The 26,489-nt window shown below is 36.6% G+C and overlaps 1 protein-coding gene across 1 annotated transcript in view; it reads left to right on the plus strand.

The window, feature by feature from the left end:
• Positions 1-26,489, plus strand: part of TRDN (triadin) — a 379,114-nt gene that overhangs the window by 236,197 nt on the left and 116,428 nt on the right. The window contains exons 18-21 of the mRNA XM_032339654.1: positions 2,812-2,844; positions 2,961-2,987; positions 5,069-5,095; positions 14,322-14,369. Coding sequence (XP_032195545.1) covers positions 2,812-2,844; positions 2,961-2,987; positions 5,069-5,095; positions 14,322-14,369 — 135 coding nt within the window. The remainder of the gene's footprint in view (positions 1-2,811; positions 2,845-2,960; positions 2,988-5,068; positions 5,096-14,321; positions 14,370-26,489) is intronic.

Consider the following 26,489-nt stretch of genomic DNA (forward strand, 5'->3'; position numbering starts at 1 on the left):
GCTCTAACACTGTGTTAAAGCTGTTTGCTAACAGTAAAGCTAGATGCCTTGAGGTTGTATCTTTTGCAAATAACACGCTTTCCTCTGAAGAAATTAGGACATGTTGAACAAATGGGAACAAAAAGCTCCCAACTTAACCTTACTCAATCAGCCATTAAAAATCATCACATTCCCAGAAATACAGAGTTTTAAAGGATCCCAGTGATATTTTTAAAAATCTGTTTAAAAATATACACCACTTTTTTGAAAATTTTATGTATGTTTTGACCCTGCAAAAGGTTAGGACACTGAGGCATTCTATGTCATAAAAATGCTCTGAAATATTCTGTGGGTTGAATCATGAAATTATAGTACAACTCAGCCAGGGGGAGCAATCTATCTATAGAGAAGTATGTGTTCCTTCAGTTTCAGATTTATGTGTATGCACGGCTGCTGATGAGCACTGGCTCTTGGATACAGAAACACTCTATAAACCATTGCACCAACAGGAAAATGGAGGACAACCAGAGATGTGAAAAATGATGTTAAATTATATATCTATAACCGTAAGGCCCTCACTTTATTGCAGGCTATGCAATTTAAAAGATCTCACAGACACACTGCATCTCCTTGGCAATCTTCGGAGCACTGGTATATTTCATTTAAGAAAAAAAAAAAAAATGCCACCCTGGGCATTCATTTACACCCCAGCTGCTTCCTTCATTGAGAAGTTCAGTGGATTGCGACTTGGGCAGTATTAGCAAAAAGAAAAAGAATTTTCCTCTAAACAACGAATAATTCTCTTTAAATTAACGTATTTGCTCTGGTTTTTCATCTAGAGTATCCTGCTTCTTTTTTAAGATTTATTTATTGGAGAAAGAGTTCAAAGGCTCAGGTGGAGAATGAAAGGCAGGGAGGGGCAGAAGAAGAAAGAGAGGGGAAGCTGACTCCCTACTGGAGGGGCGGGGGGGCACTACTTGGGGCTGGATCCCAGGACCCACTAGATTATGACCTGACCTGAAACCAAGAGTGAGACGCTCAACTGACTGAGACACCAGATGCCACTAGACTTGCTTTTATTCTTGTTGATGGTTGTATCTTTGAATTTGTTTGATTTAGATTTTTTGTCTTTAAGATTGCTTCATTCAGTTGTATATCTCCATCCCTATATTCTTATTTTGCTTCTACTTTTCTAGTTATCACAATTAAGAAGTCATTCTTTTTTAATTTAAAATAAATCTTGGTGGCAAAACATGGGACCATCACACACGTATTCTTGAATATTCTTGTGATCTGTAATTTTTTCAAAAAAGTAAAAAAAATCAATTATACATAGGATTTGTTAGTTCCTATCAAATTAAAAGGTACCTTAATTTATATTTATTAAAGATAATTTAATAATTACATCCTGAATTATCCTACATAATAATAATTATCCTCAACAACCTTTTTCTTCACATTGTTTCAAATTAGCACAGGTATATTTCTGTTTATATGATGGCTTTTGGATTGGACTGGAAAGCCCTTATTTTAGCTTTGTAATATAACATATAGCTGGAATTCAATTTTGATACATACCCAGATCAACTTCTAGTATTTTTCCAACTGTCATCACTTTGCCATTTCTTAAAAATATTACATGAATGTTGCTTCAGTTCAGCAAAAGATTAAACAACACATTTAATTACTCCATGTTTTCAAACAACTTTTGGTAATGTTCTCATTAGCTAAGTAACCTAAATATCTTCTTTCTGATATGTGACCCTTGGTCAAGTCATTTTTTTATTTGTTTTATGGCCTACATTCTCCTTGTGAGTGGATAACTCACTTCTTATTCTTACATGACTAGACCCCGATAAACAAAATTTTACACTTCAGAGACTGATGAGATGATCCTAGAAGATTTGATAGCCCTCTATGTTTCTAAAATATAGTTCTTAGAATTCTTTCAGCATATGCATTTTCCAGTCCCCAAAATGTATTCATTGAATGAAACTTTAAAATAATCTCCCCATTTTTCTTCAAAAAAATCTGATAATAAGGTACTTATGTTAAAACATTTCTTGAAAAATCTTCTTTTAATTTGACAAGCTTGTCAAGGCAAAATAAAAAATAGAATTGCAGATAATAGCATTTGGTATAAAATTAGTACTTGCACTTTGTATAAAATTAGTTCTTATTATAATATGTGTCATCTTACTCTTGAGGCCAGAATAAGGCTTTGTCTCATATAATATTGACAAAAATGGGTTCTTAAAAAGAAATACTATCTAATAAGGACTCTACAAGGAACATTTGTCCTACAAACAAGGGAAGCGTGTTTTGTTTTCCATTGAAAATTCAATCTATTTTAGTATCTTCAGTTTGCCTCAGCAAAATCTTTGTCTTAGCTAAACAAATAACTTTTCAATATAAGAAGATTTCACCTATAAAGAGGACGTCCATAGGCAATCTGTCCATTTTTATCCATTTATAAATTTTGGTTCAAAATTTATCCGTTTTTTATCCAACATGAAAATTGATTTCGTGTTGATCTAATATAAGGGCAAATTAATTATTTTCCATCGTTGATAGATTCTTTTTAGTTTTGGGGGTTTATTATCCATGAAAAATTTTAGTTCCTCTTACATAGGATATTTTTGTGCTGTTATGTGAGGGAACTCAGTGAATGGAAAAAAGGGAAAGATTTGTTTCATTAGTTTTATTAGTTTATTTGTTTTATTCATTGCTGCAGTCCAGTATTAACACATACATGTTTCTCTGTGGTTAAAACAATTAAAGTGGGACATATAAAATTAGAATCATCATAATAACAATAATAATATGTTTCAGAACAGGAAAAGAAAGAAAAACATGTGGAACCAGGTAACCGTTTTTAAATTCCCGTCTTGCTTTCATTTTATTATTGAATTTGCAATTGAATATTGAATTGCAATAGAATAGCTTAAATGTTGACTTTTTTCTTTTCTTGTTTGATACAGCAAAGTCACCAAAGAAGGAACATTCGGGTGAGTTAGACTGACCTTCCTGGGTTCTTTCTACCTGATGCCCAATGTTTATTAAGGCTGCAGCCTTAGACAGGGGGTAAGGGCCATGCCAGGGAAGGGCAGGAAATCCCTTCTCTTCATGGTCTTTATTTCAAGGTCTTGACATAGAGTTAACATCAATGCAGTTTTAGAAAACATAAACCAAATAATATGTTACATTCTTCTTACCCAATGAGTGTCCTGTAAATCAGTAGCATCAGGTTGTTAGAAATACAGTGTCTCTAGCTGCAGCCTGGACCAGAATCAGAATCTGAAACTTCCTAAGATCCCCAGGGAATCTGTCAAAGCAGTGTTTGAGAAGTGCTGTTGAGTGTCAAGTAACAGAAACAAAACAAAGCAAACAAAACAAAACAAAACAAAAAAAAACACCACACATACACACTTTCTGTAAATGCATCCAATATTGCTTTACTTGTAAAATATGGAATATTTAGTTCAGCAAATATCCACTCCCTCTTCAAAATGTTACTTAATGACATTTCTTGAATACTCAGGGTAGCTGCAATGAAAGCAGCAGTAGACTTTGCCCTCAATATATTTATATTGTAATGGGGGAAAATTGAATTGAGAATCAGACAATCAGTAAAACACACATACAAACAAACACATCTAAAAATGCAGTGGGTACCAATACCAAATGGTTTTCTCAAAGGTTTCTAGCATTCAGTCTGCCCTATTAGTTTTTTCAAATGAAAATAATGCAAGTTTCTAAATCTTATTTTATGGACTGCATTTAAAAATATTATATGTTGATTTTGCCTTCAGATTTCTACTCACAGAACTTTACTGAGTTTTCATATGTGTATGCGTGTGTGTATGTGTATAGGTGGTCACAAATTCATACAATGCCCATTAGTTACTCTTTCTGTTTTATTGTATTTAAATGGAAATTGCATTTACTCAGTGTTATGTAAATAACCAACCTTACAAATATAGCTCAACTGTTTCTCACTGCTCCCTACACCCACAGCTCAGAGCAAACCACAGGTTAAAAGCTACATTTCTTCTTCTTCTAAGTTTATAAAACTTCCTCAGACAATTCAAATCCATTTAGTTATTCCTCCAACTAGGGCCCATAGCATCATCCTCTCTCCTTTATAATAGGACTTATTATACTGTTATAATCACATTACCTTTCCTTTTTTCCATTTTAAATAGAAATTAGAGTGCTTATTATAATGGCAGGCACACAGTAGACACTTGATAATGTTTCTTAAATGAAAGGAGAAACACCAAATAGAATAACCACATTAAAAAAAAAATTTAAATGGGAATGACTTTTAAATAATTCCCAAGATGAAATGATCAGATTTCACCATTTCACATTAACATTGGTACTATTTATCCTTTGGGAAAGAATGTTTTTGTCCACCTCCCAGAGGACAGAGTATTTGTTCATTTGTGAGTAACATTCCCACAGGTGGGCCAAACACATATTCTTATTTGTGCATGTATGCAAAAAACTAAAGTTCATATCATTGAAACATATAAACATGGAGAAACATGCAGAATGACAATGGGTATAATTGGTTTCAAGAATATTAATAGCTAACCACTATTGTCTAATATTAAATCCGACAAAATACAATAACTTAAGTTGCTTGAAATCATTATCTGTTCATTTCAGGGTATTATTACAGTGTAACAGCTTGGCAGTAATTAGCTGCATTTTAACAATTGAAACCATTGGATAACTTATCAGTTCACTTTGTTCTTTTCCTACTACTTTAAGGAAAATGCACTGGCTTGTATATAAAAACAATCAGATTCTTAGCTAATTTAAAAGGCAAGACAAAATGAGTAAGTTGCGAATGAGCATTCTGTGTTGAGAGAAGATATATAAATGTAAAAAAAGAAAAATCTGTGTTTCATGGCTCAAATTTATGGCACAGTGTTGTATTTTCTCCTTCTCAGTTCTATGCTTTCCTTGGTTTCCAAGGTTATAATACAATCTTTAAAAAATTTTAAACAACTTTAAAACTATTTTAGAGAGATAGTGGACTTGTAATTAATTTAGACTTTATTGTTCATTGTTTTAACAGCTCCAAGTGAAAAACAAGTAAAAGCAAGTATGTTGAATAAAACTTACAAAAATGAAAAGAGCATATTTCAAATGCTTACTAATTTAAGTTTTCTGCTATAGACAAGGCTAATGCTAATTTTTTGAGGCTGGCTTACCAAATGTTTCTTGCTATTAATATTTGTTTTGTTGAAATAATATACATAATTATTCAACCTTTTCTGTGAATTTATTCTTCTTAAAATTTATTTTCATTTGCAAATGTTAATTTGTCCAGATCATAACTCCTTTTTGAGTAGTTGTATTTTTGTTTCTTATTTTGCACGATAAATGATCTCTTCAGTTTCTTAAAAACATCAGACTTAATTTTCCTAATAATCACTTGATCAAACAAGTAGGCAAGATAATTTGCCTATTGGTGAAAGTCATTGTGTCTTTTTTTTTTTTTTTAAGATTTTATTTATTTATTTTTAACAGAGAGAGATTACAAGTAGGCGAGAGGCAGGCAGAAAGAAGGGGGGGGGAAACAGGCTCCCCGCTGAGCAGAGAGCCCAAAAAGGGCCTCAAACCTAGGACCCTGAGATCATGCCCTGAGCCAAAGGCAGAGGCTTAACCCACTGTGCCATCCAGGTGCCCTTATTGTGTCTTTAATGAAATGAAGCCCCCAACAATTTTAACTACTGCTCGTGTAATGTCATAATTTCCTTTTAAGGCTTATACTTCAGATTTTGAATATTGACTGATAACTGATTCCATGGCATTTACATCAATATTAACTTTGACAGTATGCTTAGGGACAAATGCTGGTTTCTTTGATGGTTTTTCTCCATTAGATGAACAACCTAAAGATTGTCACTAATGAAAATTACTCTAGGTATAATAACATATATTTGATTTTAGAAAAAAACAGACTTTTAGTTTCTCTAATATTTAGGTCAAATCTTAGTTTTATGCATGATAGAAGAATGATTATATTTTTCATTTGGTTTAGAATGGCATGAGTATTAATGATGGTACTATTACATAAAACAAATGCATGTTTTACTTAGTGCCAGGATTTTGAGATAGAGTATATCATTGGTGGATATATCAGAGAAAAATTAGAAAATATAATCTTGGGTAACTTAGTGAGAATGTCTTTTAAAAAATTAGAGTTGGAAGTGTTTACATAGACATTATAGACTTTGATTGAGTGGTGTAATATGAATCTAAAATTCCATTTATATTTTCATGAAAATTTTTAGTTGAATGTAAAGCTGATTGGAACTCTGTATTATGGAATCTTCAGTATGCTAATACTTAGTCTGTAGAAGTGCATAATCAAGAAAATATATAAAACAAAACTGATAATTTTGCAGCAGTGGTAGAGAACTTTAGATTGAAGATTATGCTAAAAACGAACATTCTCTTCCTAGAAAAGTGTGACATATAGATAAAAATGTTGATTTGCAGTAAAACAACTCTGTAAGTTCTGCTATCTATGAAGCACACTATCCAATCAAGTTCTGAAAAGATCAGCATCTTTTGCAGGAAATTAGCAAATTAGGTTGCTAAATCATCTTAGACCCAATATAAAAGTTTCAAAAGAATTAATTCTCAACTCTCCATATGGTTGAGAGATTTAGACCTAACATGGGCATTATCCTTCAATAAAAAAAATTAGAGATAATTCATAAATTGTTTAAATTCTGTATTAACAACATGACCATCCTTTTCTTCTACTAAGAATTGCTTTTCAGTCTTGAAACCATACTACAGAGGAATTTTTTCACATTTTTATATACAGTGGACCATTTATAAAGTTATTGCCTAATGTAAAGATTGCATATCATTAAAAATACTCTTAAAAATTCCTAAAATTACCCATTTGGCATGGTACACATAGGTTTGTGTATATAACCTAAACATTTGGGATATGATTTTATATTATAGTATGAGAGCAAATGAGAGTGAGATGTATAGCTTAATTAAGATAAATTAAGTATTTATGTGATACAATTCCATGGTATTGAATTAAAGAAGAGAGGTAAGATTGACTGCTATGGGAAAAATAAAAGGTAATTTGGCATTAGCACTTCATTCGAGGAAATCATTAGGATGTCAATTAAGTTGGTGTTGTGGAACCATTTCTTCTAGATCTTGAGGAAACCAAAATTACTATAGGAAAAATACTGGAGAACATAGACACACTTGGAAACTGTATCAGTTCAGGATGCTGGTTATCGTGAACTTGAAGAAAAGGGAAATCTTCCAGGTTCAATGATGTAGTACTGTGGAAGGGCACTTAATACTGCTACATACAAAGTTATGTGTCAGAGATTATGTGGTTGGAGGAAGACTTTCTTAGACCAAGCAGGTATGCCAAACCTAGATTTATAACTTCTGCAAGTCAACACAAATTCCTTTATCCTAGGATGTACAGAAATGCCTCAACATACAGTGCCTTTCTCCACAGTGCACTGTACCTGCTTTCCCACATGCTGGATAGCCACATAGGAGTTGATGCTATGACTTTTCCATTTCCAAGCAGGAAGAGGACACAACAGATTTTTAAGCCCTCGGTCATTTCAGATCCTTAACATTCTCCTTGGTGAATCTTCAAGAGGGAATAGTAGATAATGATTAGCAAATATAATTGACCACAGTGTACCTTTTTTCCCCCCAAGGACACTTCAGTGACCACAGTGCCTCAAAACCTTGGGAAACACTGCTATATATTATTTCCTTCTTCATATCAAAAACTACAGGGCTCTGATCATGTATTCCATGTACATGTTCTCCCAGCCTCTGCTCAGTTTGGATTTTAAGCTAAAAAGGCTCCTAAGACCAGATCAGTGACCAAAAGTGACTAGCCATTTTGAATTGTCATTTTTAATTGTGGGTTCAAATTTATATGAAATGGCATAGTCAGGCATTTTTCTTCCCTTGATATTCGCACTGCATTAGATTTGTGGTATGCTCAGCCACAAGCCTATGTTTATTGCCTTAACTACATTTCAGTACCTAAATATGTAAGTCAGATGTCAATCACTTGATCTACTAACACATCTCAGCATTCTTCAGGAAAAGCTAGTACAGAGAATTTTAAAATAATTCTAAAATAAAGTCGCTTTGGGTCACCTGGCTGGCTTAGTCAGTGGAGCATGTGACTTGATCTTGGGGTTGTGAGTTTGAGCCCCATATTGGGTGTAGAGATTACTTTTTAAAAAAGGAAAAAAAAAGTCCTTTTTAAATGTCATTAGTTATTTACACACACACACACACACACACACACACACACACATATATATATATGTTAGAAGAGTAGTTGGAGACAATTTATATTGGTCAAAAATGTGGCAAGGGCTCTAGGATTCATTTATGTACTCTGCCATGGAAGTTACTGGGGGGAATATCTATGGACCTGAAAAATAGATCTGATATTAATGAGGTGGGTCTAGAACACAGATCGGATGACATGTATGACCATGAATCTCAGTTGGTTAAGACAATCTTCATATTCATATTCATACCATTTCAGAATAATTATTACTAGCACCTCCTTTCACTTGCTCAGTTTGGATAATAAATTGTAAGATCACAACCCAAATCACAGACAATGCTGACTGAATAAATTCAAAATAGTACTGATATAATTCTAAGAAAAGATAAGATACACACTTGGAAAAGATATTTGTAGCACATATAAGTAACAAGAGTTAAGTAGCAAAAAAATAAATAACTCCAAAAATGAAAAACAAGACAAAGAACTTGATAGTGAGCAGGAAAAAAATGGACAAAAATATATAAGTAAGCATCAAAAAAATAAAAAAAAGAACCCCCCCACAAATAGCTTATAAACATATCAAAAGATGCTCAGTCTCTTAGAATAATGGAATTTTAATTAAAAGCAGAATAAGATACCATTGCACACATGCCAGATTGACCAAAAAAGAGAAAAATGATTATTCTGATAATGATAATGATATGAAGCTGTAGAAACTCTCACATGCACTGTTGGTATGAATGTAAAATTTGGAGAAACATTGTGGCATTTATATGGAAAAATTAAACATGAGCAAATGTTATGACCCAGTAATTTCACTTCTAAGAAAATTGCACATGTGTACCAGGAGACATAAGTGTGAATGTTTTTAGCAGGGTTACTTGGAACAGCACAAAATCATACATGACCTAATGTCCATTGGCAGGAGAATGGATGTATAATTATTAGAGTGTGTATGTGTGTATGTGTGTATGTGTATGTATATATACGTGTGTGTGTGTGTGTGTGTGTGTGTGTAGGAATAGTATACAACATTTAAAATTGACAATTAACTACAGCTACTCATGTCAACATGGCTTCTGTAAAATGTAAAACTGAATTTATTTAAGCAAACAATTTGAATCAAACAGTGCCAAAAATGAAGAAGTATTTAGAGGTGCTCATAGGCAGTGACTAGGGCAGAGGTTTAAGAAGGCACAGACGCAAAGCCAAGAAATAATTTAATTGGCTGGAACTTAGATGTTTGTCTTATTTGGGAAAATTTAGTTAATTGGCTGTCATGATAGTTCTACTTTTAATTAAGAACAAAAAATTCCAGATTCCAGATTCAGTTATCAAGATTCAGATTCCAGACAAATCTAAATGACTCAGGATTTGGTTTGTTTATATAAGCTTCCAAAATCACTAGAGCTACCCTAGTCTAATGCTTTACCTATTTTGATGCTGCATCTCAATACGATGTTTTGAAAGAAGCAAGTCACAAGAATTTTACAGTAGAAATCAATTTTTATAGTTATCTCACTAAACTATATAATTTGATCTATATAAATGGTCTTATTTTTCTTTAGAGATAAGTACATGTAATTAAAAAAAACTCTACTGAAAAATAGGGAAATGATTAATATGAAATTTAAGACAATAATAATTCTGAAATGAAGGGAAAGGCATGAGGTATTGGAAGATTTCAACGGCTTTGACAATGTTTTATTTTTATGCTCACAGGATGTTATAAAGGTGTCCATATTTTTTATTACCATTCTTTAAAATGTGCACATACATATGATACATTTTCTTTATGCCTCTCCTTTCTATAATATTTTTCATAATTAATCAGGCTTTAAAAGCCCAGAGCATGAAGAGAGAGAAGTGGCGACATCATTTTGCAGCTTTCTGGCCTCTGTGATGGACCACGGAGAGATGAGCCGCTGGGCTTGGGGGCAGATATAAGTGAAAGACGTGGTTGTCTGCAGTTATCAAGAGTGACATATTATGTTTCTGAAAGTATCACTGAAGTGGAAAACTGGTGAGGTAGCACATAGAAGTAATATTTGCAAGAAGAAAGGGCTTCACTTGGCAAAAGAAGGTGCAGATGCAGGCTGGACTGGTATGAAATATGGGGCAGGGATTGGTCATCCTTTGAGATAGGAAGGAAAACAAATGGTGCAGGTGGGTGCTGGTGTGGGAAAATAGGAGGTGCTCTAGTCTGCTTTTATTTTCTCTCTGAATCTCTCAGTAGCAGCTTCTCTCTACGCCGCAGGATACTGGAAGCTTGAGGAGGGGAGAGAATGCATGAGCCAGTTGTCTAGCATGGGAGAACAACTTCCTAGTTCTGTGCTAGTCTTGCTGGTCAGTGCTGAGCTCTCACTGAAATACTGAACTGAGACATTCGGGAGAGATCTGCAGCATGAGGGCCTTCCTCCAGTGTGGAAGTTTGGATGACTGCTCAGGCAGCAAGCATAAAGGGGGTTTGGGGGTGTAATGGATTGAATGGATTGAATTGTGTCCTCTCCCTCAAGGGATATGTTAAAGTCCTAAGTCAGTGCCCATGAATGTGACCTTATTTCAAAATAGGGTCTTTAGAGAAGTAAGCAAGTTAGGATGAAGTCATACTGGATTAGAGTGGGCCCTGAATCCAGTGACTGGTGCCTTATAAGAAGAGGGAGATTTGGAGACATGCAGATACATATAAACAGAAGAGAAGGGGGAGAAAGGAGAAATTTGGGTGATGCAGCTATAAACTAGTCAATGGGTTGTCAGCAACCACCAGAAGCTAAGAAGAAGCAAGGAAGGATTCTTTCCAGGAGAATCAGAAATAGCTTCAGGGAATGGCCAGTCGACAGCTTCATTTTGGATTTCTTGCCTTTAGAACAGTGAAAGAATAAATATCTGATGTCTTTAGCCACTTAACAGTTTAAAAGCAGCCTGGGATAGGTGCCTGGTTAAGCATCTGCCTTCAGCTCAGGTCATGATCTCAGGATCCTGGGATCAAGTGCCTACATCGGACTCCCTGCTCAGCCAGGAGCCTACGTCTTCCTCTAACCCTGCCCCCTGCTTGTGCGCTCTCTAAAGTGAATAAATAAAATCTTAAAAAAAAAAATTAAAAAATAAATAAAAGCAGGCTGGGGGACTACTATAAGTGATGACTACAAAAGCAGACATGAAGAGAGTGATTGCACCGTGGCTCATTTATATATTAGCTTGCTAAGAGTAAAAGTGAGGACGTGAGAGAGATCTGGAGCAGGGAGAAAGGAGTAAGATCAGAAGAATGGAAGTATGGATGGAGTCAGATGCTATTTGGAAAAGGTTCTTGAATAAGCGAGTTGTAAAGGGAAGAATGGTGCAATGGTGCCAGAGAATAGGATTTGGGGGATCATAATTCTGACAGCAGAGAAGTAAAGCGTATGTTGGCAAGTGGTAGTGAGCACAGAACTGGAGTCCAGTGTTTAGAAATGAGGAGGCCAAGGAAATCAGAGATGAAGCAGACATATGAACAGTGTGTGTAAATGACTCCCGATCCTTGTTAAATATTAGATTATCTTGGGAAGCTTCCAAATATATGAATAGCCAGGTCTCATCCCAGACTCACTAATTCAGAATCTCAGAGCTTTCAAAGCTCTGTAGCCCAGCCTAGGCCTACTGCATCTGAAAGTCATTGACTGATAACAGCCCCCAGCTTATTCTAATGTGCTGCTGTGACTGAGACTTTTTCTTTCTTTCTTTCTTTCTTTCTTTCTTTCTTTCTTTCTTTCTTTCTTTCTTTCTTTTTTTCTCTCTCTCTCTTTCTTTCTTTTAACATACAATGCATTATTTGCTTCAGGGGTACAGGTCTGTGAATGATCAGTCTTACAGAGTTCACAGCACTCACTATAGCACATACCCTCCCCAATGTCTATCATCCAGCCACCCTCTCCCTCCCACCCTCCTGCACCAACAACCCTCAGTTTGTTTTCTGTGATTAAAAGTCTCTTATGGTTTGCTGAGATTTGTTCTGAATGAAATCCCCCAGCAGTAATGGAGAGGATGACAGCTGTGTGTAAAAATACTCAACGTGGGATGGAGCAAGAGTATAAGGTCAGTTAATGACCATGAAAAAGAGACATAGAGCCAGGGGTAACCTAACAGTGTGTATTTCAAAGGAAATGAGATTTAGAGGACACAAGGAGGTAACAACCTTTGAGAAGTAATAAGAAGTAAAGAGGATATATACATCACTTCCGGGCACTTTAGTATGCAGGGGATAGGAAAACAAACCTTCTCTATTTTATTTATTTTTTAATTTTTATTTTTTTTAAAGATTTTATTTATTTATTTGACAGGCAGAGATCACAAGTAGGTGGAGAGGCAGGCAGAGAGAGAGAGGAGGAAGCAGGCTCCCCGCTGAGCAGAGAGCCCGATGCGGGGCTCGATCCCAGGGTCCTGGGATCATGACCTGAGCCACCCAGGCGCCCCTACCTTCTCCATTTTAGAAGATGGCTTGCAGGGATGCAGTGTCCTTAAGGAGCTTGGGTGTAGTTAAAAGAAGAAAGCAAAGACCACCTTCTAATGCAGGGGTGTGTACTATGGTGGGGAGTTGACTTTGGAAGAATTTTGTAAAGATTTTGTTTTTAAAAGAAATGTGAAAAAAAAGAAATGTGAATTCTGTTTTCTGCTGGAAGCCTAAACTCATGGTGGTAACTGAGGTAAACAGGGATGGGGTTCACAGAAGAATGCCTTGATTGTCTCTTAGGGGAAGTTTGGTAAACAGTTTTCAGACTATGGTCTGGACTAGCTGCATAAGCATCACCTGGGAACTGATTAGAAATGTAAATTCTCAGGACATGCTCCAGACTCACGGAAGCAAAACCTCTGGGCTCAGCATCTGTGTTTTAACAGCCCACGGAGTGACTCTGCTGCATGCTCTAGTTAGAGAATCATTGGTGTAAAGTCTTTATCTGCAAAGTATATAAAGTCAGGGGTCTGGGCAGTCCTGGCGCTCAGAGTCTTAAGACAGCCTGGAGAAAAAGATATTTACATGACTTCTTGTCTAAGCTCAACTTGTAAACTTCTGGTATCTAATATTATGGAATTAAAGCCTAAAAATAATGTGAAGGTCTCCTCTGACATCTGATTTTTCTCCCAGCCCAAGGTCTGTGACACAGGGAGGGCAAAGGGACATGCAGAGTCCAGAGCCCTGGGTGCCCAGAGCCCCGGCTGCTGAATGTATATGAGTGAGGGCGATATTTACAGATACGAATAAGAATAAAAATAAACATAAAAATCGAGGTGACCAAGGAGAACAACATTACCAAAAAAAGTTAGTAAAATAAGTAGATGAAGATTTGTAAATATTCACCAGTTCCTTGTTATTTTTCTTGTTTTCTTATGAATTAGAGAAAACTTTAATGAGCTTTGACTTGAGGTCCAAAATTGTGTACTAGGACCAGCATTCCAGATTATGTCTTCAAGGCAGCTCCTTTACATTCCACACTAGATATTCAGAGAAACTGCAAATATACACTTTGGCTTTTTATTTCTCTCTCTCTCTTTCTCTCTCTATGTCTCTCAGAAAAAGTATTCAATTGGAATTTTCTATAATATTATGGTGAATCTTTTATAATACAAAGCTAATTGATTGAGGTCAAATACTGCTTACCAGCCCCATAATTAAAGGCTAAATGAAGAAGTCCTTTGAAGTCCTCCTCCCCACAACTCTACATCATTTTAGATTTGAATATAAACTAATTAGATTTCCAGTGTATTTTGTGAAATAAGCCACCTTGTTTTATGGACACTACTTACACTGGCAAGAATTTAATGCCACAGATTTGTGTCTTGGGGAGATAAGAGAGTTCATTACTTAAAAATATATATAAGTACTTTATAGAGTGGTTTTCTCTGCTGCTTGCTTTGCTCTCAGGTGCCATATTTTATCTTTGGGGCACTTATAGTCTTGCCTGACTTACAATAGCTTAAGAAAATGACCTGACATTTCTGATATCCATGTCTCATTCTTTAATATCTGAATTTGCAGAAACTGAACGAGCCAAAGAAGAGACCAGTGCTGCCTCAACTAAAAAAGGTAATTGCAGCTTAAAGAAAAAGATGTCCTGGCTATAGTTTATTTCTGCTAATATTTCTAACATAACTTATTGTTCAGTTCTTATAGAAGAATTCTATTTATGGATTTTACTATTTAATTGATACAAAAACAGACCTATTTTGCACAAAATTTATGGTATCCATGTTCCCAAGTCTTTGTCTTCAGTGTTCTAGTGCCAATGGTTTCATTCCTTTAGGGTGATAAACTAAAACTAGTAATTATAGTCCAATTGCAAGTTAGTGTTTGAAAAAATTGAAGAAATGCTGCTATTTAAGCTCAACAGTGTCCCAATAATCTGGAGAGCATCCAAATTCAATATACTGCCTTAGGAAGGCAGGGCTTGAACAGATGAAACTTGGAAGAGGAGAGCTTATGTGAACAATGTTCACTTTGTGCTTGCATAATATTAAATTAGAAAATGTACTCCTTGAAATGCTCATTTGGGGAAATTTTGCCTTAAGAAATATTGGGAAGTTTGGAATTTAAGTTTTCAAAGTTATTTCTCTTGCCCTGTCTAATCAGAGGCAACTACTTGTATGAATATTGACTCCCTTTAAAAGGAGACATTTTAAATAATATTTTTAAGAATATTAATATACATTAAAAATCATCATCATGATGAGACTATGGACTCTGGGAAACAAGCTGAAGGTTTCAGAGGGGCATAGGGTAGGGGATAGAGGTGGCCAGGTGATAGGTATTAAGGAGGGCACATGTGATGAGCATTAAGTGTTATATGTAACTAATGGATCATTGAACACTACATCAATAACTAATGACGTACTGTATGCTGTCTAACTTAACACAAAAAAGGAAAAAAAAAAGAAAAGTTTTGCATATTCCCAATTCAAAATAAACTGGAACAATTCTAAAATGTGTGGTTCTGTTTTACTGATAGAAATGAAATCAGTAATATATCCAGTGTTGCCAGAAGTATCTCAAGGGACAATTTAACAGCCTTATACTTATAATCATACATACACACACACAAACCTACACGCATACCTTTTCACACATTCTCCACTAAAACATCGTAACATTTTTTTCCAAAAAAACTCTCTTATCGGGGCGCCTGGGTGGCTCAGTGGGTTAAAGCCTCTGCCTTCAGCTCAGGTCATGACCCCAGAGTCCTGGAATCAAGCCCCGCATTGGGTTCTCTGCTCAGTAAGGAGCCTGCTTCCTCTCTCTCTGCCTGCCTCTCTGCCTACTTGTGATCTCTGTCAATTGTCTGTCTATTTGATTGTCTGTCAAATAAATAAACAAAATCTTTAAAAAAAAAACTCTCTTATTGCATGTGCTTTATAAAGAGAATATATATCAGAACTCTAGGGAGATACAAAATGCACATAACCCATCCACATTCTCAAAACCAAGCAATTTATATATGTACATATATAATATAAATGAATACATGGACATAAATTAACACAATATAAATGTATATATTAGTTAATAAATTATAATATAAGTTAATATATTTCATAAATATATTTTAATGTATAAATTAGTATGTATATGTCTAGGGTAAGACAAAAATTAGATAAGGAATAAAGAAAATATATATGCTTTTTTTAAAGGTAATAATTAGAAGCTAGAGTTACTAAAATTAATGGGTGCCCTCTCTCAAATCCTAATCATATCTTTTTCTAATAACCTAATATTTTTGTTGCCATTTTTGATAAGTGATTACATTACATGTTACATTGATATCTTTTGCTAGATATCAATGTGCCCTTAGTGGTAGAGTCCATATATTCATCAAATTCCATATTAATGTATCTCATTCTTTCATGGTGTCTTATTTTCAAATCAATTTTACTTATTGGTATTAAGCGGAATGTGGATAAAACTTGGTTGTTTCACAAAGGCTAATGCCATGGTATCGTGAAAAGGCTAAAGGTCTAAATATAGATTCAGAGAAAGTCATTAATCTAGGAAAGGATAAAGTGTACATAGCTCAGTAAGTGAATTTGAGACCAGGATACTGGAATGTGTTAAAAACAAGAATGAAAGTGATGCTACATGTGTTTCAAAATTGGTAGCCAATGGTAAGACCAGTGGGGTGTCTATATAGCTGTTATTTGTCTCTCACATGGAGTTAGATTTCAGATACTGAGCCTTATGGAATTCCTGATTGTGAAAGATGGTCTGGAGACAGAGTTAAGAAGGAAAAATTTGACTCCTAGTAACTGAGCCTTGCACAGACTCTGAATCACTTGGAGCCTGGATATTTAGAGTAGAAATATAGTAGAAATACAAGCACACATAGTTTGGAGTCCAGTCTGATCCAACTGGAGTGAACAAAGATACTGAACTTGTTAGGTACCCCAATAATGGGTCCGTGAACAAAGGAGAGAGACTGATACAAAGCGAAGGTCAAGCAAAGCGTTTTTTTCATGCCAAGCATCGAGAATCAAACTGACCAGTCAGGGCCGTCTCTTACAAAGAGGCGACCCCTCTCTGCCTTACAGACTAGCTTTTAAGGGCAAAGGTCATGTGGTTGGGCCTGGCCACACACAGGTGGCCAATGAGATTGTAACACACAGAGAAAGCTGCACAGTCATGCTAGGTCACACATAAGTGACCAATTGAATTACAATTTACCCTATAATAGAAATTTGACCTAGCCTATCACCTTGGTCAGAATTGGTGCCCAAAAGGCACCTAAAAGGTGGGGCCCATACTCCTTGGTAGCTAGGAAGACAGCATGCAGCCCCACTGATTGGATGTCTCCACCTGGCCTGACCCACCCTTGTGTTTGGGCTTTGTTACCTGGGACTGGTCTCTGGGACTTGTTTTTAAGTAAGTCCCCTGGGGGGGTGGGCAGGGTCAGTTTAAGTTTTATTACATAAGCAACAAAATGACTGTTTAATCCAAGATGGAATCACTCTGGCTAAATAGACCCTTACATTCCCAGCTTTTCTTCGGATATTAGTCAAATCTTTGACTTTTCAGCCAGTTCTATGTCCTCTTTTGCCAGACTGTCTTTAATGACTCCAGTGTGATTTACCCAGAAACAGTATTTCTCTCTTAGGGCTATGCAGAGCCCCCCATTTCTAGAAATACTATGTCAGGCCCTAATTGTTTATATTTCCCACCTATACTTTAACAATAGAAGCAACAATGAATTCATTGATCTCATTGTTTTTTTGAGTCTTAGCTTTAGTCCATGATCAGCGGGGTCCATCGGCAGCAGCATCCACCTCTGGGGGGGTGTCCTTATCCTCAGCTCGTTCGATGTGACCCGTGTAAATCCAGGCCCTGATGCTTTCCTGTGACTTGGGTTAGGAACTCTCCGCAGTCGTGTGGTACTCTATTACTCAGGTGTTTGTCATCCACCGGTCCAGTGGAGTCTGGAGAAGGCCCTCGATAGCATAGGTGGTGGTCAAGATGATATTTTTGACTCAAAGTCAATTTACTTGCATCCTTGACCAAGAGGGCCATGGCAGCAATTATGAGGAGGCAAGGGGGGAACCCAGCCGCTACTGGATCTAGTTTCTTGCTAAGATAGACTGCTGGCCTTTGCCAAGACCCCAGAGTCTGAGTCAAAACTCCTTTGGCCACCCCTGCCTTTTCATCCAAATACAAGTGGAAGGGCTTGGTAACATCTGGGATGGCCCATGCTGGGGCACTCAGTAAGGCTATTTGTAATTCCTGAAATGCTCCTTCTGCCTCAGCTGTTGACTCTGTCATAGTGAGCCCTCCCTTAGTCAGTTCATAGAGAGGTTGCACCATCTCCAAGAACCATGGTATCCACAGCCTGCAGTAGCCCACCATCCCAAGAAACTCCCTTGTGGAGATCAAAGCCTAAATAAGTGGTGTGGCTCTGACAAAGCTGTGCTTTTGTTGCTGACACCCGATCCCTTTTTCCCACGGGGTCTGTAAGTGAGCTCTCGACCCCCGCAAGCATGGCCCATAGTCCTCAGTGGCTGTTTTGCTATTCCCACTAACTTAGTCAGATTCTTTCTTTCAAATCCTTCAATTTTCTGACGTTTTCTCCTTATGTCTGGGGCTGACTGACTGGAAAAAGCAAGATTGTTTAAACGAGCTATCATGCAACTTCTTTGAAGTTTACCTCAAGTTGTCTAGCTTAGGTAAATAAACATTTAAAAACAATCAAATCTAGAATTTAACATCCATAAAGGTGTGTTATTAAAATATAATTTTTCTCTCTAAAATAACCCTCATTTCTAGAGATAGCCAAATCAGGACTAAGTCATTTGAAAAACAAGTCCAGTTTTAACAAACTTGGCCTAATTATTTACATAAACTCAGCAAGAACAGTAAGTGATCATATAGATCTTTTATAATCTGCTTTGCTGGAACTTTTTATAAGGAATCTCTAGGTTGAACTTTTAGTAGCCTCTCCGGGCCAGAAGCCAAGCTATGTACTTGCCATTAGACATGCCTGCAATACTTGTCAATTTGGGTGAATTCCTCTTCCTGAGGTACCCAAGTATACGGAGGTTTCTGTACCTGCCAGGAAGTGACATTCTTTACTCACCTGTTGAGGCTGCTGGGAACTCTGTAAGCAAGGTATCAGGCCAACAGTTCCAAAGGGCTTTATGGCTCCAGGTTTTATAAAGTCAACCTTAGTTCCTTTAAGCTCTCTGGTCATATCTGAGTCTTTTTCAAATATGACATTCCAGTCAAAGCCTTGGTAAAATAACCACTGTTTCCAATGGTGTCCTGTTACAAGAACAGATTCTTATTGAACTTATGAAAATGACTGATTTCCATGGAAGAAATAATACTTACTGAAACCTTGAGTTTCAGAGGGTTCAGATAGAGAGAAAAAGTTGAATGCTTTGATTTGTTTACAAATGAGTACTTGTACATCTCTGTAAGTTACAGATAACTTAAGAAAAATTTTCCCTAGTCTGGAAGAGCAAGCATTACAGAACCAGTAATGCTTAAAATAAGACAAAACATCAAGAGACACAACATTACAATCTTTCAGTCATCTAGTCCCATCCTACTAATTCTGGTTTAGTTCGAATGCAGCTCTTACTTCTGTAAATTCTTACCCATTTCAGTTCCAGGATTTTAACATATCAAAGACCTGTATTTGTCCTGAAAGTCTCCCATATGAATTTCCTTTAAGGCAGAATTTATTTTACAAGAGAATTAAAACAATTACAAATGACAAATCTCAGAATAGATATGGTTATATATCAAGTGATGACCCTTATCAAAACATTAAAACTTTAGGAAATGTATAGAACCTCTAGAGTAGTTACAGCATTTACCTAAATGCAACCCAAGGTTTGTTATTGGTTTAGCAGTACTCCCTGAGTAACTTAGCATATCAAGGGAAAGCCTTATGAGTCAAAGAGATCTCATTTACAACTCTGGGCAGGCAAAGAGAAAATCATTTACATTTTCTTAGAACCATCTCAATCTCTAGTGAAGATTAAATATTAACCAATTGTGAACTGTTACAACAGAATTCTTAGAAAGCAAATTTATGAATCAGTTTAGCACAAAACATGTTTACTAACAGATTTCAAAAGCACAAACCTAGTTCCAGCAACCAGCACTCTAGCATTCTATCTCATTTGGTTAAAGTTTCAGGTTACCAAAGACTTTGAAGGCTACTTTAACAATTACCCATTAAAACTCTGAGACAGACAATTAACCATCAGTTTTAGTCACCTCTTCGTTAACAGATTTAACAAATAACACGAGCTTATTTGACCTTAAGTAAAAACTTTGAAGTTTCACATTTACTGCTGTTAACTCAAAAGACATGACCACTCTAATTAACCCAACAAACTTAACTTAGTTCAAATACTGATTTACGTTCCACCTGGGCCCACTCTGCTTCGAATGTTTACCTGAGACCCAGGTGGGAAGATCCGGAGTAGTGGGTGTTAGGTCCAGGAGGTGCTCTTCTTGTTTCCTGACAGTGAAGAACAGAATAAAGTGCCACCAGAAGGCACAGAAAGGGTTTCCAGTTCTACAGCTCATCAGCTCCAAGAGAGGAGCAGACGCCATGCTTTCCCACCAGAAAGGGGGAGGGGCTAGGCAGTCCCTGTCAGGCCAGAGAAGACAGGAATTTTCCCCGAAATGAAGGGAGTTTCGGCAGCTCCTTGGGAATATTCCTTGAAGTCTCTGTCTTGAGTTAGACTAACCACAGTTGGCTCCAGTTATAGCCATTAAAAGTCAGAGTCCCCTTACTCTCTGCTTGCCCCATTCCTTCAAGCACAACAAATAGCACAGCAGACAACAAAAAGAAAAGACAAAGACAACGACAGGCCCAGAGGTCCTTACCTAGAACCTGCCACCAGTGGGGACTTTCTTGATCTCCTGACCGCCTAGGGGGACTCGAACCCCCAGTGACTGCCTAGGGGGACTCAAACCCCCAGTGACCGCCTAGGGGGACTCGAACCCCCTGACTGTCTAGGGGGACTTGAACCCCCAGACCATCTAGGGGAACTCAAACCCCCTGGTGATCTACCAGTGGAGGGAAGGGGCGTTCCCACATCCACTCTAGCCCTGGAGAGCATGGCTATGTCTAGCTTCTCCCCAGTGGGCTATACCCTGGAGCTCCGCAACCAGACAGACAGGATCCCGAGATCTTACCTCCGGAGGCTTTTCCCAGAAATTCTGATGCTGGCTCAGTTCTCGTCATTTAATCCTGGGAGAGCCCACAAATGAAAGGTCTCCCACTAATGGGTCTGTGATTAAAGGGGCGAGACTGATATAAAGCAAAGGTCAAGCAAAGCTTTATTCCATGCCAAGCATCAAGAACAAACCGACCAGCCAGGGCTGCGCACAGGTGGCCAATGAAATTGTAACACAGAGAGAAAGCTGCACAGTCATGCTAGGTCACACTTTAAGTGACCACTTGAATTATAATTTGCCCTAGTAGATATCTGAACTAGCCTATCACCTTGGTCAGAATCGGCACCCAAAAGGTGGGACCCCCACTCTTTGGTAGCTAGAGAGACAGTTATGCATACGCCCCCCCCCCGCCCCAACTGATTGGATGTATCCACCTGGCCTGACCAACCCTTGTATTTGGGCTTTGTTACCTGGGACTGGTTTCTGGCACTTGTTTTTAAGTAAGTCCCCTGGGTTGGGCGGGGAGGCAGCAGGGTCAGTTTAAGTTTTACTGCATAAACAACAAAATGACTGTTTAATCCAAGATGGAATCGCTCTGGCTAAATAGGCCCTTACATTCTTTCCTAAGCTGTCATAAATAGATTGAAATTCAGGTAGTGCTGTACCCATTTAACAAGTTACAAGTAAAGTCAAAAGAGACTTTTCTTACTCCTCAGGTAGTTCTTCAGTCCTCTACCCACTCACTGACAACTGGTCACACGTGAAAATACATATACCTTCACCATGCATTTATAGCCAGCCCCTAATCTCCACAACACTTAGCATACTTTACAAGATGTTCAACTTCTAGTCTTTCCAAAATAAGTAGAGTAAGAAAATTATAAGGGTTATTTTTGTTTGCAAAAGGTTGTTAATTGTTCTTGTACACTGAGGTTTGAACTAGGAGCTATGGGTGCAATTTCAAGAGGAAATTATTGATTTTGTGTTTGTTTTAAAATTTTCATGGTAAAAAAAGTTTTGTAAATTGATTACAATGTGCCAAATTATATATTCAGTATAAATTGTTTGATCTTAAACCTACTTTTTTTTTTTTTTTTTTGGGTGATAAAGGTGATTAATATTTATTAAAGTATGGGGAAAGAACCCCTGGACAGGAAGAGTAGAACTCTTCATTAAGAGGGGTCCATTATATATCTACAAGTTGGAAGGGTGAGGTCAGGAAAAAGGAAGGTTTCAAAAGACCTTTCATACGCTAAAAAGGACCAACAGGATAACCCAGGCCTTGCCATTCTCATGTTAAAGTTGTTTATCCCCCTAGCCTGGCATTAACATCAAGATACTAGGAGATTCCTGGGAGAATGTCACACAAGTCTCAACCCAAAGTGGGAGTGGGGAGGTTGCAGGGTGTCAGCTTGTGCTTAAGCCTATTTTTTTAAGTCATATTTTCTTCGTGGGTATATAGTATTTAATCATCAATATATCATCTTCTTAAATTTGTTTTGTGACATTCAAATCATTTCACTTTCGTTGAACATATATTTACGTTTCACATACTATGTACAGAATTAAGATCAAATGTAGATGTTAATATTGTTATTGAGCAACTTAAAATACTGAAAAATAGGAATCTAAGTTATTTAGACCTCAATTTTTGCTATCACCTAAAAGTTTTCTATGTAATTATAGTTCACGGTTCAAAGCCAATAGAGTAAAGAGTTAAATACACATAAGTTTCCATAGTAATTAAAAAAAGTATTCTTACCTGGGGAAAAGCAAAGCTTTACCATATAAGGTGACTTTAGAGCTAGGTCTTAAATAATGTTGTTATGTAATCATTCGTTGGAAGGCTATCTTGGGCACAGGTAACAGAACCAGGCAAAATGGTGGGAAATTGTGGGATGTATATGAGGAAGAAAAAGAGTTTTGGGAACATGGTATGAATTAATACAGCCTGGGCTAATAATGCCATAGGAGGGACTGATTTTAAAATTGGACTCTATTCAATGGACAATAGAGGGTTAATGAAAGTTTTAAGTATAGGAATAATATTAAGATATTTGCTTTAGACAGAGGCAGGGTCGTTAGGGTGTAATAATGTAGGTGACATCTATTGGGACCTGGTATCAGTTATGAGATTGCAAAGGAGGGATATTAATAGAATTTGACAACTTACCAACTTTGGGAAGGAAAAAAAAAAAGAAATGATTTAATGACAATAATAAGTTTTCAGACTGGGAGCTAGAAGAATATTGTTGATATTCTTACAAAAGTTAAGAAGGAAGATGAAAAGTTGTTTGAGGAAGGAAGACAAGATTTTAGACATATTTAAGTTAAAGTGTCAGTAGCACATGCAAGTGACATCACATAGGAGGCTCTAATTATAAAACTGGAGCTCCAGATAATGGCAAGACTGCAATATACAGGTGGGTTCCCTCAGCATGGGGTTAGTGGTGGAAACAGTAAAAGTCCATGAGCTTGTCATGAAGAGATGGCTTAGAGAGAGAATAGAGTTGGGGGGAAGGCTAGGAAACATGTACATATGGAAGAAAGAGGACAATCAAAGAAAAAGTGACCAGAAAGATTAGAGTTCAAAAGAAAAATAGATGTAATTATTTATAATGTCATAGTAACTTCAGGAAAAGAAACAATTTCAGGGACAAGGTGGAGGTCACCAAGTCATTGCCAATGGAAAATTAATTATTAATGATTTTTAAAAGAGAATTTTCAGGGGAATGGCATACTTGAAAGCTAAGGAATGACAAATGGGTTGAGGGAAGGGGAGGTAAAAAACAGGCAGTTATGCTGAAGAAAATGGCTTGGAATAAAAGGAAACACAGGTTAGCAGCTTGGTGTTCTTGTTTAATCTAGAGCCATCTCCTTTTTGATCTCAGATGTAAAGTGTTTACCCTTCTTTTCAGGACCAGCTTCCACAGTTCTGTCCTCCTTAATCAGGCATCTGTGCTTTTTTGTGGCATCATCCTCTTTCTTGTTACTGATTTTGTTCCTTATTTTGGAAATATTATTCTCAACTTCAAAACTCCTTTTTTTTTTTTTTTTTTTGATTACTATCTCTCTCTCTACCATTTCTCTCCCCCACATTTTACCGAGTTTCCCAGATACTGGAATGCTAGTACTGCTTCTCCTCTCCCCACAAGGATGAGCTTTCTACCTCATGCATGAGTGTCTCTACTGAGTCACTGATGGTCTGGATAATGCTGTTGATGTTATCCATGCTAAACCAAAGGAGCCATTCCAGTACTCACATTACTAGGTTTCTTAATTGTATTAACCACTTTGCCTCTTCTGTAAACTTCTGTTTTCTTGGCCTATCATGCAACATAGTCTCTTGGTTCTCCACATACCATCTGACCTTTTATGTCTGCCTTGTGACCTTTACGTCTGACTTTTTTTTTTTTCTTTGCTGACTCTTAAATTATTAGTGTTCCCAGATTACATTATTAACACTCTGGGGTTTTCATTTTACCCTGTCTCTTTGTGAAATAGATCAACTTTCAAGGTTGAAAGTCTGACCTGTATCCTAAAGATACCCGATTGTATGTTGCCACTTCAGGACATTGCTGTGAAAAGGCATTTCTCTGAAAATTTCAAGTTTGTATGCTCAAATGTCCAATAAACATCTTCAAATAAAACCTGTCTTAAACTAAACACCTCACTCCCCCTTCCCAACTTGTTTTTTTATTATTATTGGTGAAACCATAATCTACCATTTATCTCACTAGAAAACTGGGGGTGATCTTTCTCTCCTTCACCTGATTATTCAAAGAGTCTCCAAGTTCTGCTGATTTTATCCTCTAAATATGTCTTGAATATATTTCCTCCTATTCATAACTGTGACTTCCATTTTAATTTAAGCCTTCATTATATCATGCTTGAACCACAGTACTGAACTCGCTATTGTCCTTAGGTTTTTGATTTTTATTTCACTAATATTGATCTTACCAGAATTTCCCCACAATCACAACCAAGTTATCAAGGTCATAAAACTGACTAAGCCATTCAATGTAAAACCCTCTTTTTCCAAGTTGGTCATAAAACAAATAAAGTCCAACCTTGTTAAAATGACATGAGACCCCAAAATCTAACCCCTATTTCCCTTTCAACTTCATTTTCAGACATGTCTCATTTTGAATGCTGCAATAAATATCATATTACTCATAATTCCAAATTCAGGAATATAATGTAAAATTCAGGAAAGTTGGTAGCAGGAAGGAATGGTCTTATGAATACATTGGTCAGTTAGCATCATCTAAGAATTGATAAGTCTCTCTTTTCTGTTTCTCCACCATAATATATATCTGAGGATCCTTATATCCAAGAAGTAAGACTGTTTCTTCCACAATTAATGATTTATTCTATTGTTTCAATCATTGACATCCCTAGGCTGTAAACTCAAAATCTGAGCAAACTTTCAGCACAGATAACATTACATTCTTATTTCCTTAGAAATAGTAGTTTATCATGCTAAGACTGTAGGCCTACATCCCAGAAATAATGTATAAATATCATGTGGGGGACATTTCAAACAATAAATATTTTCCTACTCCTTACTTCTTTACCAGGATTCTAACATACCCCATTTCCAAGGAAGCCTCACTGCCTAGGTACAAGCCCTACTGCTAATGGAAACACATCAGGGCCTTCATGAGTGATAAGGGTCAAGAAAGGAGAGATTAAATTGTTTTGGAGAATTGAGTCCCTAAAGAAAACTGAGGAGATGAATAATGAAATAAAAACCTGGAACTACAGAAACCAATTTCTCAGCCTCACAGTTTACCTCAGGACTATCTCTAATCCAGGCATTACTTTCTAAGAATGTTAGTTACTTTGTTTCCTTTATATTAGTAGGGATCTCTGAAGGAGTGCAATATAAATTTGCTTTCCTCCCTTAAAGTAAATCCTTCCAAATGTAGAGCAAAGAGAATTTCTCTCAGCACTAAAGGAGGTTTCAGGTACCCTGTAGTATAGAAAAAGAAATTGACTGAGGTCTTCTTTTGATTCCAGGCAGTTAGGAAATCCACTTACTAACATGAGCTATTTATTTCTAAAGTTTATTCTCCACAGAATTAGGCTTGATGAATTTTACATCAGAAGTAGAAGCGAAAGGATCATCATTTCATGCAAAATGTGTTCGTTTCTGTACAGATAATCAACATTTGCAGTGACCTTTTCTGAGTAACAAAAACCACTTTAGAGGACTATCCTCCTCTATTTAATATGAATGTGGAACCCATCATTGAAAAGAAAACTTGGTCTTTATGTATAAGTCACATTCAAATTGTTTGCTGAGAGACATTTACTTTTCAGAGGATTAAAATAAAATAAACTGAAAAGTATAAATTTGCTATGTAATATTTATAATGATTCTTCTGGATAAAATAATTATGAGTAAGATTATATACCCATGGGTTCTATTAGAATTACAGATTTTCAGTGTTTTATTTCTATTAATGTACCACACATCTTACTAGCTCCTTTATTTAAAGTATGCATAGTAAAGTCTGACTCTAGTTT

The sequence above is a fragment of the Mustela erminea genome, chromosome 4, assembly GCF_009829155.1.
Source record: "Mustela erminea isolate mMusErm1 chromosome 4, mMusErm1.Pri, whole genome shotgun sequence".
Taxonomy (NCBI): Eukaryota; Metazoa; Chordata; class Mammalia; order Carnivora; family Mustelidae; genus Mustela; species Mustela erminea.